This window comes from Hirundo rustica, chromosome 10, assembly GCF_015227805.2.
Source record: "Hirundo rustica isolate bHirRus1 chromosome 10, bHirRus1.pri.v3, whole genome shotgun sequence".
Classification (NCBI taxonomy): domain Eukaryota; kingdom Metazoa; phylum Chordata; class Aves; order Passeriformes; family Hirundinidae; genus Hirundo; species Hirundo rustica.
The window spans coordinates 17,746,490-17,764,110 of NC_053459.1; the positions used below are offsets into that span (position 1 = coordinate 17,746,490).

Here is a 17,621-nt window from a genome sequence, read left to right on the forward strand (position 1 = left end):
GTTCTGCACTGGGAGTGCTCCAGAGGTTCCTTGCAGGGAGAAAAAGGTGAAGGAGGAAAGAAAGAGGAATAGTGCAGTGAATCCAGAGCAGTGCTTTGGATGACAGCAAAGATCAGGGTTACCATGCCCTGGAGGTGACTCAGTGTGTCAGTGGCAGAGTACAGAGAGAAGAAAATATGTTCTCTTGTCAATGTCCAGAATCTGTCCTTTCCAGCTCTCATGGAGCTGCTGGAGGGCCATGGCACAAAGACTGTGCCCGTGCACTGGTGATACAGTTTAAGAGTTGGAGAATGAGGATCTGCCATGCCTGGTTTTATAGATCACAACCTTCTCTGCATTACCCAGTGTCTCTCTCACATATTTCTTTTGCATTTACTTGTCACTCAGTTTATTCCTGTGACATTAAGCCAACAACCATTTATATTTTGGGTAGATTGCTCAAAAAGGCTCTTGGTCTCACTTAGGTCTGTAAGCATTTTCATGATCAAGACTGGAATGACTTTGCATCCAAGCCTAAATCCTGGATCTAGCTACTCTTTACCCTTGTGCCAGCTACACTTTGGTAACTCTGGGATCTGTTTGTTTATCTTGCCAAGCAGAGGCCTAGCAGGACAGAAATGCCTTCTGTTCCTCGTGATCTGCTCTTAGTTGCAGAGATCAAGAGAGCCGGGTAAAATAAACCCTGCAGGTGCAGCAGCAATTTGTGTCCACTGCTTAGCCTGTGAAGATTCTGCTCATCTCCTGATCTCCTGATCATATCTAATCCAGCAGTGATGTCATTGACTTGGGGGTTTCTTTTTATCTGCATTTTTAAAATTTGTTTTGCATTTTTTCTTTTTTCTTTTTTCTTTTCTTTTTTTTTTTTTTTTTAAATGATGGTAATGGTCCTCGAATAACCTTGATGTCTTCACAGCTTTGAGATGGCAACAAAAGTTCTTTGGCTAAGGGCGTCCTTTGATCTTCACTACTCACTCCTGCTTCTGGCAGTTTGCGTGGGAGTTCATGTGCGTCACCAGTGGCAGAGTTGTTGTTTCCCTCTGCTGAAGGTGACCAAAAATGTTTTGCTTGTCCGTTAAGAAATCACTTTAAGCAGATCAGTGTAATGAGATTCTGAAGCCATATGGCCCTGGAATTAGTGCCTTCTAGTGCGGGAACTGCATGTTGCAATTGCAACACTGGGATGTAGCCCTTTATTAAAAAAGGAGGGAGAGGAAGTCCTGGTCTGCTTTTTATTAGTTGGAAGAAAATAAATGAAAGTTAATAAAAAAGGCTATTTTCTGTTTTCTAGCTGAACACTGGAATGGATGTTGCCATTGCACCAAGAGTGCTCTGAAAAGAAACCTCTGTATCAAACTACTGAAATGCCTTGTGGCTTATCAGATTCATGATCTGGGAGATGGGAAGGCAGAAGCAAGGTTATTGAGGTATATGCAAAATGAAAATATCTTTCAGCATAGCTATCAAATATTAGTTCAAACATCAGATAAAACATCATGAAATAGGAAAATATGAAGTTGGGGTTTCAGGAAAGAAATATAGATTATTTTCTTAGCTTCTGTGTGTATTAGTCTTTATAATGGCATTGGATTTAGATTACTTATTTCTTAGATTTGTGGAATACTGCATACATAGGTGGAGGAGCTGCTGGTCTTCATGAATAAAAAAGATACCTTTTGCTGTTGGGTTTTTATGTTTTGTCATTTCTAAAATGTTGGCGGATAAGAGAGGTAATTTTTTCAGTCTCTTCTACACTAAACTTTCTTAATAGTTCTTACAAGGCTCCAATGGAAAAGCGATGCCTGTTTCCCCTCAATTGCTTTAATGACTGTGTGGGGTAAGTTGCAAACAGCGAGTGTTTTACAGTGTTTTCTAGCTGCCTCATTTACACATTCAGCAGAAGCAGACTTCTCTTCCTTCTTCATCTGACACATAAATGCTGTTCCAAAACTCAAATCTTGATTCTTCACAAGAAATTATGTCTCTTGGGCTCAGCATCTTTGAGATCCAATGTGTTTGTTGCATTTTTCATGCTTAACAGTGATACCAACCATCACAGCACTGCTTTTTGAGGCAGAAGCATCTTGTTTCATGAGAAGAGATATGGGGCTTAAATGGATTTAACTGAGCTGACTTTAAATTTGTTGCCATCCTCTGGTCACACAGTCATGGCAGCAAGCACTTTCCAGCAAAAATCGATTCCAAGGTGAACTGGTATTTCTAATGAAACTAGGAACTAGTGCAGTTATGCAGGCTGTTTTGGTTAATGGCATTTTAGGTTCTTTCTTTCTTTCTTTCTTTCTTTCTTTCTTTCTTTCTTTCTTTCTTTCTTTCTTTCTTTCTTTCTTTCTTTCTTTCTTTCTTTCTTTCTTTTGTGTGGATTTTTAAATTTTTATTTTTAGTTTCTGATGACACTTTCTTACATTTATTTACTTGCTTATTCATTGACAGACCAACCCAGATAATGTTTCTAGGCAACGCTGGCAATTCATGACCAGAAAATATCCTCCTTAGATTTTCCAAATATTTTGCTATTATCATTTGGAGAAGCAGGAGAGTAATGCCCTTCCATTCTGTGTTATTATGGAGAAGACCCAGGGAAGCATGTCTACTATTTTCTGTACCTGTTCCCTGTGCTACAACCTTCTGCAGGCAAAGAGCAGTAACTTGCTTTCAAACGGACTGGTGACTTTCATCTAATGGAGGGAATTTGTGAATTCACCATCATCCACAGTGTGTGTTTGTTTGCTAACAGGTTACATAAAAGAATTCCTGCAAGGCAGCCCTCACTGCAACTCCTGTGCAGATACAGCCAGACCAGTACAGAAGAGGTCACTTGTGTGGTAGGAAACAGGGCAAGTCTCAGTGCTCCCATATCAGGTTTTCCATATGTGTGTCAGGAGAAGCTGGCCCAGCTTGTGAATGGGACTGCGATGAAACTTACAGCAGAGTAAGCAGATCCTTCTGTCCATCCATTCCAGCCCTTTCATCACAGCACTCAGTCCCTGAGGTGATCCTTATGTGCCTTGTTGCTAAATGCGTACCAGCTGCAGGCAGCTTATTTTTGTGTCTGGAGCTGGGTAATGGCAGTGGTACCCCAGGCAGCAGAGGTTTGTATGTAGCATTGTAATGGATCAGGCTTTCCTAGGGAAAGACTGGGAAATTATTTTAGATCATTTCCCTGTTGTGTGCTGTGTGAATACCTGTGGTTCCAAAGCTCACACCTAGGGCAGATTTCTTCTTGCATCCACTTCCAGCATCAAGTCTCCCCCTTGGAATGCAACATGTCACAGATCCTCCTGTTCCTAAGCCACGTGGATACTGGTGGGCAACAGGGTACAGGAGGAAGAGTGTCAGACAGAAATGTATTTCCACAAATGCTGGATTCTCCCTCGTTGTTTATCTCTGTATGCAGGATTGAAGTGCAGTTATTCTGTGTATGTCAGACATGAATATATTGTCAGGGAAGTTTATTTGCCAAGGTATATCGTGTTTGTCCATGTAAGGAAGGACACCTTGAGCCCCCATAATGAAAGAAAAGAGGGAGGAAATGTTTAAAGATAAAACCCCAGGGCTGTGTTTCTAGTTTTCTTATCCCATCGTGAAAGCTTTCTACAAAGTGTTTCTGCCTTCTGTACCACTGCTCTCCCTATCTGTAAAATATTGCTCTCCCCTAGGGATTTCTCTATGGAATCTCTAATAAATATTTTACAAGTGCTAATGAATCAGGTTATTCAACTGCTCAGTACATCAATGTTCTCACTTTGCAGGCAGGGTTTTGGCAAAAGCAAAAGAGCAGGAGAGTGAGCGACTTCATGCCACATAGCAAATTTGGAGGTGAGGGTCATAAAATCTTTTACCTCTAAGAGTGGAAATGTCCTTTATAGCTTCATTTCATCAAAAGAAGAGGTTCTGAGACTCAATTCTCAAGTCTGGTGGCTGTTTGACTATATGGCCAGTCTGTGTGTGCCGGGTTAGGAAGCTTTTACATCTCTCCCTGTGTGGCTGAGGCAGCAGAACTGGCAGGGGAGAAGCTGCAAGTTCATGGAATGGGAAAGAAGTAGGGGTGAGTGAGTTGACTTTGGTATATTTCAACTTACAGGCATTCAATGCAGTCCAGCCATTTATTCAGCATTTTAGTAATGGCACCATTGGAAGCTTTTTCCTCCTGAACATTTGTCCTCTCTAGGTCATTCACTAATTTGGATTAATTAGCCTTCTGCTTTCCCACTCGACATGTAGGGATCAGCTGTGATCTTTACAGGCCAGAAACGGAACAACACTGGATGTTCTGGCACTAGGTAAAGTGCCAACAGGTGTTAGTGACTGAGGCAGAGGAAGGCAAAGGTTCTCAGTCTGTGTGTAAGATCTTGCAGGAAACTCGTTCTCGGCTCAGGTCACTGCAGTTCAGCTCTGGATGGCAGCTCAGCCCTGATTCATTGGGTTGTCATCGTATTCTTTGCACTGTCACCAGTGCTGGCCTTGTGCCTGTTATGCATCTCCTGTGCAGTCCCCTGCCGATTCTAGGAAAAGCTCCTTTTTAATTCACTGTATCAGGATTGAGTGCTCTCTGCACTCAGTTCCCCAATAACTAGTTTCTTCATAAGGCTCTCTAACCAGTGATTTGTGTTATAGCAATTGTTAAATGGGAAAAAAGTCACATAAATATCCAGCCCCTTTAGAGGGGGATTTCTAAATGTATGCTTCAAATATCTGATTTTGGTGTCTAACTAACGGATCCAACTTCTTTGTTTAAAAAACATTGGTTGGAGGGTTGCACAGCTAGTAGAACACGTCTGCCAGCAATATTTCCCTTGTCCTCCATTTGCTACTCTGTTCATTTCGATTATCAGATCTTATGAGCAGGGACTGTGCACAGCAGCAGAGGGCTTTTCTGTACAGTTGCAGCCTCCCGGTGCCACTGCCAGACGTGTGAGTAATTGGTTGAGCAGCTCTGCAGAGCAGTCTCCTTGCACCGTCCAAGCTGAAATGCAGAAGTAAAAAAAATCATTCTCAGAGACGAAGAATCATAAAATCATGAGCCTGAAAGGGACCAAAAATCGTGAAGAAAAAGCTTTTCTCAAAGAAGAATTTTTTATGAACATATCTGGCATGCTCATTAAGAGTAATTCTGTGATCTTGCAATGTGCTTCTGGGATCTTCTCTTTTCATTGTTGTTTATAAGACAGCTTTAAATTAATGATAAGGAAGCCATTCAGGGCATGGGCTGTGCTGAGGTTCACAGCTTTCATTCTGAATGAGAGATTAAGGTAAACTGATATTGAAAGCAAGGAGGGAGAAACAAACACAGTCAGTAAGCCTGTAAAAGTCTTAGCCAATTGCAATGGTGAACATCCTGCTGGCGAGGGTGACCTTGAGTGAACTAAGTGGGATAAAGTCACCAGGCTGGACTGACGGCTGAAGAATCAGGCTGGAATCCAGCAAACAGAGAGCAGATTCCTGACAAGAGTCTCCTGAGCTGTGGCAATGGCTTCTCGGTGTCGGAAATGTGGACAACAGGTACCCAGGAATCTGCCTTTCACTGCCGTCCGGATAACAGAAGGAGAAATGAAATCTTATCATGATTTTATAGGAGGATGCGTTAGACTGGAGCACATGGCAAAGAAAGGTATGTGCAGCATCTTTAAAGAAAATAGCATCTTCTCGTAGTGGTAATTGCATTGCATCCCCAGGCAGTTTGCAAAAAGAGATTATATTCTTAATGCTTTCTCTGAGGAGTCAGTGATAATTAAAGGCAACTGGCTGGATTTGGGTATTAACTCAGGTGTGACTGCAGCATTTGACTTCGCTGTATATTTCTGGGATATTTGCAGCGATTTGCCCTAAAGGAGGTTAAAATGAATGTTAGACTCATTCTGAATAAATATTTATTTCATTCAGGTGTTAGACACTGAGTTTTCTGTATATGTCAGGAGTAGGTATCTGTTGTGCATAGAAAGTATTTTTCTTTAAATAAATGTAAAGAGCTGGAGCAGTGGGTGTCATGACCCAGCTGAACCTGTCACCCTGTGCTCCTAAATTACTATGTGGAAGGTCAATATTTTCCTCTCTGGTTTCTGGTAAAGATTCTGGCTTCACTGTATTCAGAAAGTTGCACAATGGAGCTTTTTGTGCTCTGTGTGAGTCAGCTCAGGTACAGGGCAGTATTCCACTCTCAGGGGGTTGCTAGTATAAGGTACTGGTGCCTAACAATTTGTGCTAACTGCATGTTAACTCTTAAGTGGAGTGAGGTAGTTGAAATTGAGGCTATTGACTGTCTATTCACATATCAAGATTGCTGAATCATAGAACACTTTTTCTCTGTGTCATTGAGAGGAAGGTTTTTCAAACAGCCCCCTTTCCTTTGCCCTCTTAACTTGAATAATACTTAGTAAACCTCAAATCCACAAATTTATTACATGTTTACTAGTGCATGATGAAGGTTCCCAAAAGCATGCAATATGATTGTACTTGGAAGTTAAATTGTTTATTATGATTTGATTAGCTGTTCAGCAAAGAGAGTTGCATATGATCTGGTAAATCAAGAATATTCTGTAGAAAAAGAGGTGGACCAGAGGCAGGGTATCGGCTGCAGCCACTGCTCACAAACTGGGGTTTGCAGATGCTTTCTTTAATAGGGCTCTAATGCACAATGTCAGGGTTTGAAAACTGCAAAGCCAGTCCATTGTACCTCTGCTTCTGTGGGTGATCCATCCATGCTGATCTTTGGGCTCAGTGCCTACCTATGCATTGTAGTATTTGGCTGACCTTTCAGTCACACTGATGTTTCCAGTTGCACTCTTTGTACTGAGGCATTCCGAGTTCAGTGCAGCAGGGCAGAAACGTCTGGTATCCACTAAAAGACAGTGGAATTCATTGGTGTTCCTTCCTGAGTATTTGATCAGGTTGCTTATGGCTTTGTGGGCCTGTGGACCTGCTGGAGGCAGAGCTCAGGCATCTGCTGTTCTTTTTCTTCCTGTGGTGGAGAGGGGAAGAGACTGGGAAGGGCTTTGCCATGGTTACTGTTCCCAGGGAAACACCTTCTCTGCCTCTCATGTTGAGATACTACCTGGCATAGTATTACGGGCGGAAATCCCTTGGAAAATCATTTTTTTGCTAGAGAACAGAGAGCATGTCAGATCAGCCTGAGCCTCTTGTCATTTTGTGAAGCAGAAAACATCTTCTTTAGTATTAAATTCTGCCAGTGAAGCTGCCAGAGGGGCAGAAGTTCAGTTATTGCTGAGGACAAGGTGCCTTCAGCTGCAGGTATTGGAGTTGTGTGAGTTGTGAGCACACACTGGGACAGCTCTGTGTGTGGTGACAGTGTTAGAAGGGGGATAAGGAGCTGAAAAGGTAGCACAGGAGTTCTAAACAACGCTGCCTGTGTTGTTTTCTCCTGCTATGAACTAACTCTGACCTTGTGTTCATTGTGGTTTGTGGTTTTTTTGGCCTGTGTTTTCTTATCTGTAAAGTAGGAGTGAGAATTACCAACCTCCATAAAAAGTGGATCCTGATGATGTAGTTATGACTATTTCATATTAGTACTTTGGTGACTAGACCAGTTTCCCTTTGTTGTTTGTGCTGCATGAACACAGAGACTGAAATATTATCTGCCCTGGAGAACTTGGATTCTGTCTGCCCCACCTAGTCCTACAAGCAAAGGCTCATTGAATGCCTTTTTCTCAGGCTGGCTTTCTCTGAACATAATGGCAGTGCAGGATCCCAGTGGCATGTTCTGACTTACCATCACTTTAGGAGGGTTACCCTTTCTGCAGTTTAAAGATCGAGCTGGAGTGTTGCTAAGGTCCAGTTGGCTGATGTTTACTCAGTACTTCAAGCACTCCAAAATATGGAGCAAATTTCCCCTTGTCCATACAGAACATGCCTGTGGAGCCCTTTGAATATTCTGTGGCAATTTTATCTTGTGCATTAGATATCATAATGAGAAGATATGGAAAGCATGCAGGTAACTACAGCAGAAATAGGGGCCACATGCTTGCAGCAGCCTGCAGGTTATCTGCCTTTTATCAGCAGTACCCCACTGCAAGCAGTGTTGTGCCAAGCCATTCCAGTTTTTGGATCATGCAAGTTTCAAGGCTTTCTTTGAATCAATGTGATTCAAATATTTCTTTTGAATCAATGTGATTGTTCTGGTGGGTGTTTAGAGGTGTGGTTGTAGGCTTCTGTTCAGGTAAAGGGATAACAGTGAATGCTCACAAAAAGAAAGTGCTGCTGTAAGGGGCCAGTTGAAGGGCAGCTTCCTTATGTCCACGTGGTGCCTGCTCAGAGCTCCACAGCCCTGGCTCCCTGCAGCAGGCTATATGAGCTGCCTACAGATGCTGAAGGGCCCTCTGGGCCCTCTTGGGTGCACAAATGGTGCTATTTGGAATACCACTATGTGACCTTGAGACTCTGGGAGCTGCAGCTCCGAGGTGCTGGTTATAGAACAGAGGGAAGGAGCCCCCAGAAAGCCAGGCAGAGATGTGGCAGGGACTCCAGTGCATTGATCATTGTTGGAGTGCCCTCAGTTCCTCATGAAACACGTACTGAGGCTGACAGCAAAGCATAGCCTCTTGTCATGAAATACATCATTCTTGGACAGTGGCTCACAAGCCTTTTCAGCATGGACTTGACTATTTATGTCACCCAGCTGCTGGTGCACATTTTTAGTGCTTGAGGACACCTCTTGCCAAACCAGCCCCTTTGTCCCCAGATGCTCCTAATTAGCCTGTCTTGTTGTGATGCTCAAGTCCTCCAATGGGATCATACACCTCCAGGGGTTTTACATGGATGAATGGTCCTGTGCTGGCTATGACTGTGTCTCTGCATGCTGTGGAGCTTGGAGCTGCAAGTGGACTATATATCTTTAAGGGAATAAATGTGTGTTTTTCATCTGTGCTCAAGGCTGGTGGCTGCTTAAATCAGGGTAGTGAATTTGCAGACACTAAGGAATATGCAGTTTATTACTGAGGCTTTTCAGGATTTTGCTGTTACTGCAAAACCAGGCAAGAGGCTCCTTGCCAGTAGGATGGGAACCTGTCTGTTATGCTAGCAATGTTCCTGCTTTTGTCCTCTGTAGGACAGAGGTATGCTGCAGTTTTGTCTGTCCAGCAGTCGTGGGAGCTTGTTCTCAGTCCTACTGCTTTGTCTCTCTTACTGGTGGAGTTGAAACCAATTATTCAGATCCATCTGTTCATGAAGGAAAAGGGACCGACGTTCTGGAGTAGTTAAGGAATTATGGTGCTATCTCTGGAAGGAAATCCCATCTGATATAAATTTGGTCTGAAATTTTTTGGACTTTTTGGAGCTTCTCCACTTTTAGTAATAAAATAAATGAGAAATGCTTTTACTTTTTCAAATGTCTGACCTTTCCACAGAGGTTCTGGTTATTGGAGAAAGTGTCTATTTCATGTGAAGACCAAAACCTGAAGTATAAGTGGAAGGTATTTCTAAATCTCTTGAGACTCAGTCACAGTGCCCTCTTGTGCATTGCTCAAAATTGTTCTGGTTCTATTTGCTTTCAGTATTTCTTCTTCTCTTTAATAAAGAATGCTACCTAGGGGACCTGGGATAACTTTTCTCAGCTGGCTCTCATTGCATTTAAAATAGCTGAAATAAAATATTCTGTTTTCCACAGAGGTTTTTCTGAGAAAAGATGATTATCTTGGATGCTTGTGTTTCTTTTTGCCTGTTCCCATTCATATGCAGCATGCTCTGCTGTGGTTGAGAAATACTAAAACCCTGTTTACCTAATCAGAAAAGTCCAGACTATTCTGAGAGAAATAGGGAACGCACTGCTTGATTTTCATTTAAAAGAATTCTGAGGGAAATGTAGTACTGCAAAGATCAAGAGAACAAATTCTCAGAGGGCAAGTTATAGCAGAGGCCTTGTGGGTATTTGTGGTTTTCCCTTTCTCTCATAATACCAGAACAAGAAGCAACTCAGTGAAATGGAAAAGCATTAAACATGGATAGACAGATTGCTATAATTGGCAGTGTTTTGTTAACTTGTGGGACTTATTACCACAATATAATAGTGCAGTTTGCTTTTTTAAAATTACCTAAACTGTAGTGTAAACTGTCTGGGGAGAAGATTTCAGGGGAGAATGGTGCTGAGTATGCTGGGAGGTTGGAGAGCGCCTGTGCAGAGCTCTCATCCTGGTTATGTCCACAGAGCTTATTCTCCAAATTCAGCCAGTTCTGCTGCTTCAAGCCTCACTTAAAGACCCAATTCTGCTGTGCTAATATATTAATTTTTATACAAATTGTACTGCTGCTTTATTACCTGAATCTTGCTGTGGATTAGCCTGACCAGTGAGTTTTCTAAGACATGGACTTTCCTTCTTCACTACCTGCACATTATCTACTAGAAATACTCAGGATCAAGTATAAAGGAATGATAAATGCTTGATTGGAGCAGCCAGCTCTTTATGAATATTTAGACTATGCCAAGTATCTTGTTGGACAAATTTCTGATCTTATTAGTTAATTCCATTTTTCAAGGGGAAAAAAAGATCCTTCATGCTTTTACAACAGACAAGAATTATTGACCAAGCTTTTTTTTCACCTTTTTCTTAGCTGGAACATCCCAGCATCTTTGTTTTGCACAAGAGTAATGACTTATTTATATTCAGAACCTGTGCCTATGAGTCATTAAACTGGGGATTGCTCAGTTTAGGCTACTTGTCTCAACTCCTGAGTCACTACCTTGAGACAGTGTGCTTCTGGGGGCACCTCTGAGCAGGTCTACAGGAGCAAAGACCTGATTTTTAAATTGGGATACTGTTAATTAGTAAGATCATAATTTGCTAGCATTGGGAAAAGCTAAGGTGAAATGGGAATGGGTAAAGGGATACTGTGTTCCATTTTCCCTTGACTTTACCACTAGACTCAGGAAGTGAGGTCTGTCAGAGAATGGATGAAACTGGGGGCAATTTAAATTTTCAAGTCAAAACCACAATAAAAATCAATGGGCTGTAAGCTGAAGTGGGAGCAGTGAAACACGAGCCAGTTTCTTTGTATTAGGCCATCTCTAGCGGAAACAGTGGATTTGCAGTTGCCTGATGTCTTTAACACAAGATTAAAGAGCTTTCTAAAATGCTGGTTTAATCCAATTTCCATGAACATCTTGTGTGTTCAACAAGTCAAACACAATGAACCTAGTGGTCCTCTCTGGTTCTGCAGCGAACGAATCTGGGAAGATGATCTCTGAGTTAGAGACACTTGGGTATGAGCCATTCCTTGTCAAGCTTTTGGAGGCCCACACTCACAGGTATGAACACATGGACGTGTGGAGACAGAAGCTGACATGGTGCAAATTATTTCAATGAAATTGGGGTGTATTGTAGCCAGAGAGGATCATGTCCTTGAATATTATTTTTTTTTAAGTAAACTTGTATGTGTAGTACAATTGCTTCCCAGCAACAAAACCTGAAATGTCAGTATTACATGGTTTGTATGCTGGTAGGACAATATTTGGATAGTACAAAATACTGTTCTGCTGAGAGAGGCACAACAAAACCTTTTCAGCTCGGCAAAGACATTTTGCTGATGTGTACTGAAATGACCTGTACTAATTACACAAATGAAAAAATTGTCTGACATAAATTTAGCTTAGGAAACTTAAAGTACTGCCCAAGAAGAATGTAGTAGCCTGAGAAGAATTTCTTGGTGCCGCTGCCATGGTGAGTTCATTCCTCTCTTTATATCCCAAATCCACATTAGGTTAGTAATTTACATTCACATGCATTCGATCTAACTCCACGGCTGGATCCGCTACTTCTGCAGCATCCCTACAGACAGGGTGAAGGTGCTTTTTAGACTGTAATTATCTGACCCATCTACCAGCCACTTGTCCCTCTGTGCTCCCAGGGAGGCCAATCCTGGCAGGAAGGTGATGGATGGTGCCAGGAGAGATCAGTGTGCTACCCCACACCGGGCTGGGCAGCCAGCTGTGCGCAGGTTCTGCTGCTGTCTCAGCTCCCCCGGGGCTGAGCTGGGCTCGGTGGGTAACATGGCTCTGTTCTGTTCACTCTGCACAAGCAGAGCTGGGGGGAAAGCTCCCAGGAGAGCAAAACATGTCTGGAATGGGAGATGGATTTTGTACGTTGGTTACACGTGGACATTTATACTGGTACAGGCAGCAGAGAGTAGCATTACACACCCACTACAGCTGGTGAATTCACTTGTTTGGCAGGCAGTGTAGAGGAGGCTGGGAAAGTCAGTGCAGTGTAAAATCCATGCATCTTGCCATTCTCCTGATGTACCTTCATCCACCAAGTAGGGTCTGTCTGTAAAGCTACAGGTGTCAAGCTCTCAGGTGTATCTTTACCAATCACGGTGATGCTCTGCTTAGATCTGGCATTTATTTGTAACTATGTAGAAAATCCTGTTAGTTTCCTCATGCTATACTATAAGCATTATCACAATTTGTGTTGGTTAGCTGATGGGAGAAGGATGGAAATAATGGGTGTATTATCCTTAAGACAGATCCACTGTCCAGTAGCCTGTCTGTACAATCAACTTTGGTCTGCTCCTCAATTTACAGCGGGGGAAAACTGAGGTTGGCTGATGACCTGGGTTCCTCTCCCTGTGCCTCAATTCCCCTATCTATAAAATGAATGACACTTGTCTTTTTGGAGCCTGAAGAGATGGAACAAACAAGATATTACCATTTCATCACACATCCTAGGGGACAGCTACTGTAGCCTGGGTAAAGAGTGACTTGTATCTAAAGCTACTGAGCTGCTGGGGGTTGTAGTAGTAAAGGGACAGTAAATTTTATGAGTTAACCTAATGTTAATGTTGCTTCCCAGTATTGCTTCAGACTGGTATAGGTGTGATGTTACCTTCATCAAACTGTATGTATACTCCCTTTGTGCACTGAAAACCTCTGTCCTGGAGTGTTCATTCAACTAAATATGTATAAGAGATTACTCCCCTGTTCAAAACCTGAGGTTATGTTTCCTACCAAATTCACAGGTCTCGTGCAGACTTCTCCTTTGTCTTTAAATGACAGCACTATGTTCTGGGTGTGCCTTCGGGATCGTACTACGAGACAGCAATTCACAGCAGCACTGCTGGTTTCCCTTGGCCCTGAATACCCTACTATTTAAAGTTATTTTAATGAAAGCCCTTTCCATGCCTCAGTCTGAGCAAGTGAGTCTGTTTTGTTGCTTGTTGGGCTGTACTTTTATTGTTTGTGCCAAGCTGTGAATGCCTCCAGGGTGTCCCTTTGGAGGGGCCTGAGTGGAGAGCTGTCCAGGCAGGGAGCGGCAGCTGTACCTCGGGCAGGGTTAAAGCCTGGGCATGGTGAGAGCCAGAGGTCTCTGCTGTGGTTTGCCTCGAAGCTGTTACTAAGCAATTTGTGCAGACTCCTCCAGGAGAGCGTCAGCTCCTTGGTGCACCGTTGGTTGGATCCAGGATCGCTTCCACAGAGCGCTGCCTCTCTCCATCCCTCCCCTCTGCCTGGGTGAACTCATTGCCACGGCGGGACTGCCGAGAAGCCAGGCTGCCTCACCAAGAAGGGCACGGGCTCGTGAGTGTCTGCAGGGGCTGAAGGGGAGGCATCACTCTTAGAATCCTTCTGTTGCTTTTTCTAGTGGGCATCTGAGCTGAGCTGCTGCTGACAGCTTGGGGAAGGCTGCAGGAGGGTGGCTGGGAGCTCTCTTGGGCAGAGAGGTCGGCTGTGAGCAGTATTTGTCCCGGAGATACATTCAGAGTGCTGCTGGCAGCGGTGGTGGCTGCTGTGGCTCACTCTTTGTCTCCAATGACAGTAACCAGGGAAATATTTTTGAGCTAACTGGCCTCTGTTCAGCAGTGAGCAAGCAACCAGTCCTTCAGCTCCTGAGCTCAGAAATTCTGTGAATAGGCTCTGAAATTATTTTGCTGGATGCAATAGTTCAGGGCAGAGCCAGTGGCTAGAATTTTTCTAAGATACAGTTTCAGCTATGAGACTGTCTGCTGGCGAGCTCTGGGAGAAAGGAATGAAGTCTGCTGTATCTCTTGATTAGCTCAGTGTCCATGCATTGTAGTGAGCATATTTTAGCTTTGCAGTTTGCCACATGTGGGTTTTGTTATTTGTGATGGTTTTTAGCATGACATTATGGAAATGCTCTTTTGTTCTTTTCTCCGAGCAGGAATTTGTGTTCTAGCAATCCAGCATTGTTGTGAAGGCCAGATTTTGGGAAGAAGATGAATTAACTTTTCTCTGGCAAAAATCAGAAACTTTGAAGAAGTTTTTACTACTGGGGCACTAGGCAAGAGGCTGTCCCATGCTGCTATAAATCTGGGTTTATTTCTTGAATGCTGAGATTAGACCTTTGCCTTTAATGCCTTTTATTAGGGAAGTTTCGGTTTTGTGGATAGCAGGGTGTAGCATCTCCCCACCAGGGGGACGGTCTGTGAAATCAAGCAACATCTTGCTGAGCAAATGGTGTGGTATTGTGTGGTTCTTTAAATCTTTTTTCTGATTATGGATAATTCATAATTTAGAATGAAGATTTGTTAATAATTTCTTATCTACCTCTTAGGATTTACAGCAGTATTGTAAGAAGTATCTTCATAATAGGCTGGAGCAGGAAGTCACCTGTACTGAACAGTGGAGAGTGCTTTGAGAATTTTATATTAGTTTGTAAATTTAGCTTTTATGGGGATTATTAACAGAGGATTCCTAGATGTGTGCATAAACGTACGGTGCATTCCGACAGTAAATAATCATTGAAATCCTTCAAGTAGGACTACAAGTATAAATTTGTACACACCAATGTGTTTTTGCAGAATGTGCCAACAGAAATTCAAAATGACAATTTACCTGTGCAGAAGAAAGATTTTAATTATTTTTTGATTTACCAACCAATTTTAAGACTTCTTTAAAAATAATAATAATAATAAAAAAAACCCTCAGTCAAACAAGAACATCCAAAGACTGTTTTTGAGGAAGTGGTTAAATGGAAAAAGCAGAAAAATCTGTTTCTTCATCTAGGAAAGTGTATTCCAAAACATTTTGACATGGGCTTAGAAAGCTGACATAATGCCTAGAGGGTGCATTTCCATTTGGGAGGGAAAGATTTCAGTTTTTTATATGAACAGCTCTACTTTCTTTCCCCTTATAGGTCAACCACAGTAGACTCCTAATGTGTACTGTGCCTGCCTGTAAAAACAGCTTATTAAAGCCTGTAACCATTCCTGAAGCACAGGAAAACACAGACTCTAAACAGGTCTTTTCCATCTGTGACCTCTCCAGTCTTGTAATTTTATGGTAAAATGAGCATCAAATTTAGTAAATGAGATTAATTGAAAAATGTAGCGATCCAAAGAATTTGAACAATCTTCCCTCAAAGACTTAAAATCAGCAGAAATATGTGCCTGCAGAGCCAGGCTCAGGTAAAGATGTACCTCCGTTATTAAGTTGCACAGAATGCCTTGGAAATATGAATCACAGCTCAGTGTAATGACAGGAGAAAACTTCAGAGCAGATCTGCTGCGTGATAGAAAATCACATCAGGCACCAGTTCAGGTTCTGCCCAGGTAGACACTGGGACTCGCAGGTTTTTCAGCTCTTCAGACAAAGGTACATTTCTAACCTTTCACAGAGATTGTTAGGGAAAGTTTGCGAGGCAGTTCCTTCCACGCCATGGCCTCAATCTGTTCCCTTCTCAAGGAATTGGAACATGTTGGCAGTGCAGCCCTCAAGATGGAATCTTGCTCCGAACCTTGCTTCTCCAGATTTCTATTACCTTAATGTACTCAAAACGGGGTTGCTGATGCAACTAAAAATCCACCAGCTTAAACAGACACTTCCAAACATGAACAAGAGTTACTTAAATATTTTAGAAGTCTTTGGAAGACGGCTACCAAACTTTGCTATGAAACTTGGCTTTAATGAGAAATTGCATTTAAACAAACACTCTGTAGGTTTTGCAGTCATGCTTGGCGAAAAATTGATCTGAGAGAAAAGTTGATACCAGTCACCTGTGCTTCATTTTGGCTTTTGCTCTAAGCTGACCCAAGTCTGATTCTCTCCTCTAAGGGGCAGCTGTGGCTTTGCCACCCCCCACCCCTCCTATGCATTACCAGCACTTGCACCCTTCAAACAGCTTTGCAGAGAATTAACCCAGATCAAAAGCAACCACTAAGGAATTCATTGCTTCACCTTATTTACAATAACTTTATTCCTGGCTTAGTTTTTGGTTGACTCAACATGGGTTAGCAAAAATAGAGGTGTCAGAAATGTGCAGAAGAATAAGAGAAAGGTTGGGATTTCCTTTCTGTTTATAGGTGTATTTTTAATTCCTCTTTAACACAGTCTGTAGCACAGCAGCTTGTATCAGTAACTGACCTCACTGTTTGTCTGCCTGGGCTGAGAGAATAAGCAAACCTTTTCAGAAAGTAAACAAGTGGTAAAAATGGTGAGAAATAAAAATAAATAGAAATTTTTACAAAGGAATCCAAACTGAGATTCTTTCTCTGATGTAATAACCTTGAAGTTCTTTTTGATCTTCAGTAAGGGAAATGTTTTGCTTAAAGACTTGAACTGAGAATTCTGGTGGGACAAAATATTTTCAAATTCTTTAGCCTGCTTAAGCCTTATCAGTGAAATGTGCAAATTTGTTTCCTTAGTGTATTTCATTCTTGAAATCTAACCTAGCTCTGCTAGACTTTGCTCTTGTTGGTGACAAACAAAGCAGACTCAGGACCTAGGAGAAGTTTTGAACTGCAGGAATTCTGCAGCTTTCAAACTGAATTTGCGTTTTGGTACTTTTTAAGGAGCATAAGAGCACCTAACGTGGGGTGTCCTTTCATGTTCTTAAAATTAAATATCTGGCCAAGAAATATCTGGCCTCATTCTTAACCTTGTCTGACCCTTTTCCATCACATCAACACTCTGATTTTCCTCCAAACAATTATGAAAGCTCTGAGCATAACATTTGACAGAGCTTGCACAAAGTAGATGTAGGCTGATGTACTCTATTATTTTTGAAAATAATTTCTTTCACTCCCAGCTGTCTTCCTTCTCTGTGAATTACATATTAGGCTGTCATTAAAAAGAAATGAACTTTCCTCTGGAAATTTGTAACCCATTATTCCAAGAGCAGTGACTTCAGATGAGGGATTGAAGCCATCCTCTCCTGCAGTCAGCAGAAGGGCAGGCAGCTGTAGCCTTCGGCCACTTAAAAACAAAGAAGCCCCAGTGTCCTCTTGTGGCTGGTGGCCTTTAGTTGTCCTTGGTGGAGCAACAGGCACTGCTGTGCCAATCTGCTCGGTGCAGTCCAGTCCCTCACTCCTGCAGGTCACCTTTCCAGCACCGTTGGAAACAATTAGTTGCCGTTAGCATGCAAACTAGTTTGTGTCTGCTCAGAGAAAAGAGGAAAGAACAAGAGGATATTCTTTGTTGCTTTTAATCATCTGCTGTTGGTGTAGCTCCTCCAGACCTGCTGTGGGAGCACGTACAGCTGGGTGAGACACAGAATAAGCAAGTGTGTGTGTGCAAGCCCAAGCAGGTTTCATTTTTGAATGAGGAATTATGAAGCAAAACTGAATGGCTTTCCCCTTGAGGATCAGATGGCACAGTTGCAGTGAGCCTCCCTAGAGAGCTGGGAAGGAGGAGGAGCTGTGCCAGACAG

General features: G+C 42.5%; 1 protein-coding gene across 7 annotated transcripts in view; it reads left to right on the plus strand.

Moving 5' to 3' along the window:
- MCF2L2 (MCF.2 cell line derived transforming sequence-like 2) overlaps positions 1-17,621 on the plus strand; it is a 159,565-nt gene that overhangs the window by 15,591 nt on the left and 126,353 nt on the right. For 3 of the 7 annotated variants that reach the window (XM_040073950.2, XM_040073954.2, XM_040073951.2), the window contains exon 1: positions 5,080-5,626. The exons of 2 other annotated variants lie outside the window; for them this stretch is intronic. In XM_040073950.2, the coding sequence (XP_039929884.1) occupies positions 5,485-5,626 (142 nt within the window). In that variant the 5' untranslated portion in view covers positions 5,080-5,484. Of the gene's footprint in view, positions 1-5,079; positions 5,627-17,621 lie in introns of those variants that run through there. 2 more of the 7 variants (XM_040073956.2, XM_040073957.2) reach the window with 1 other exon arrangement.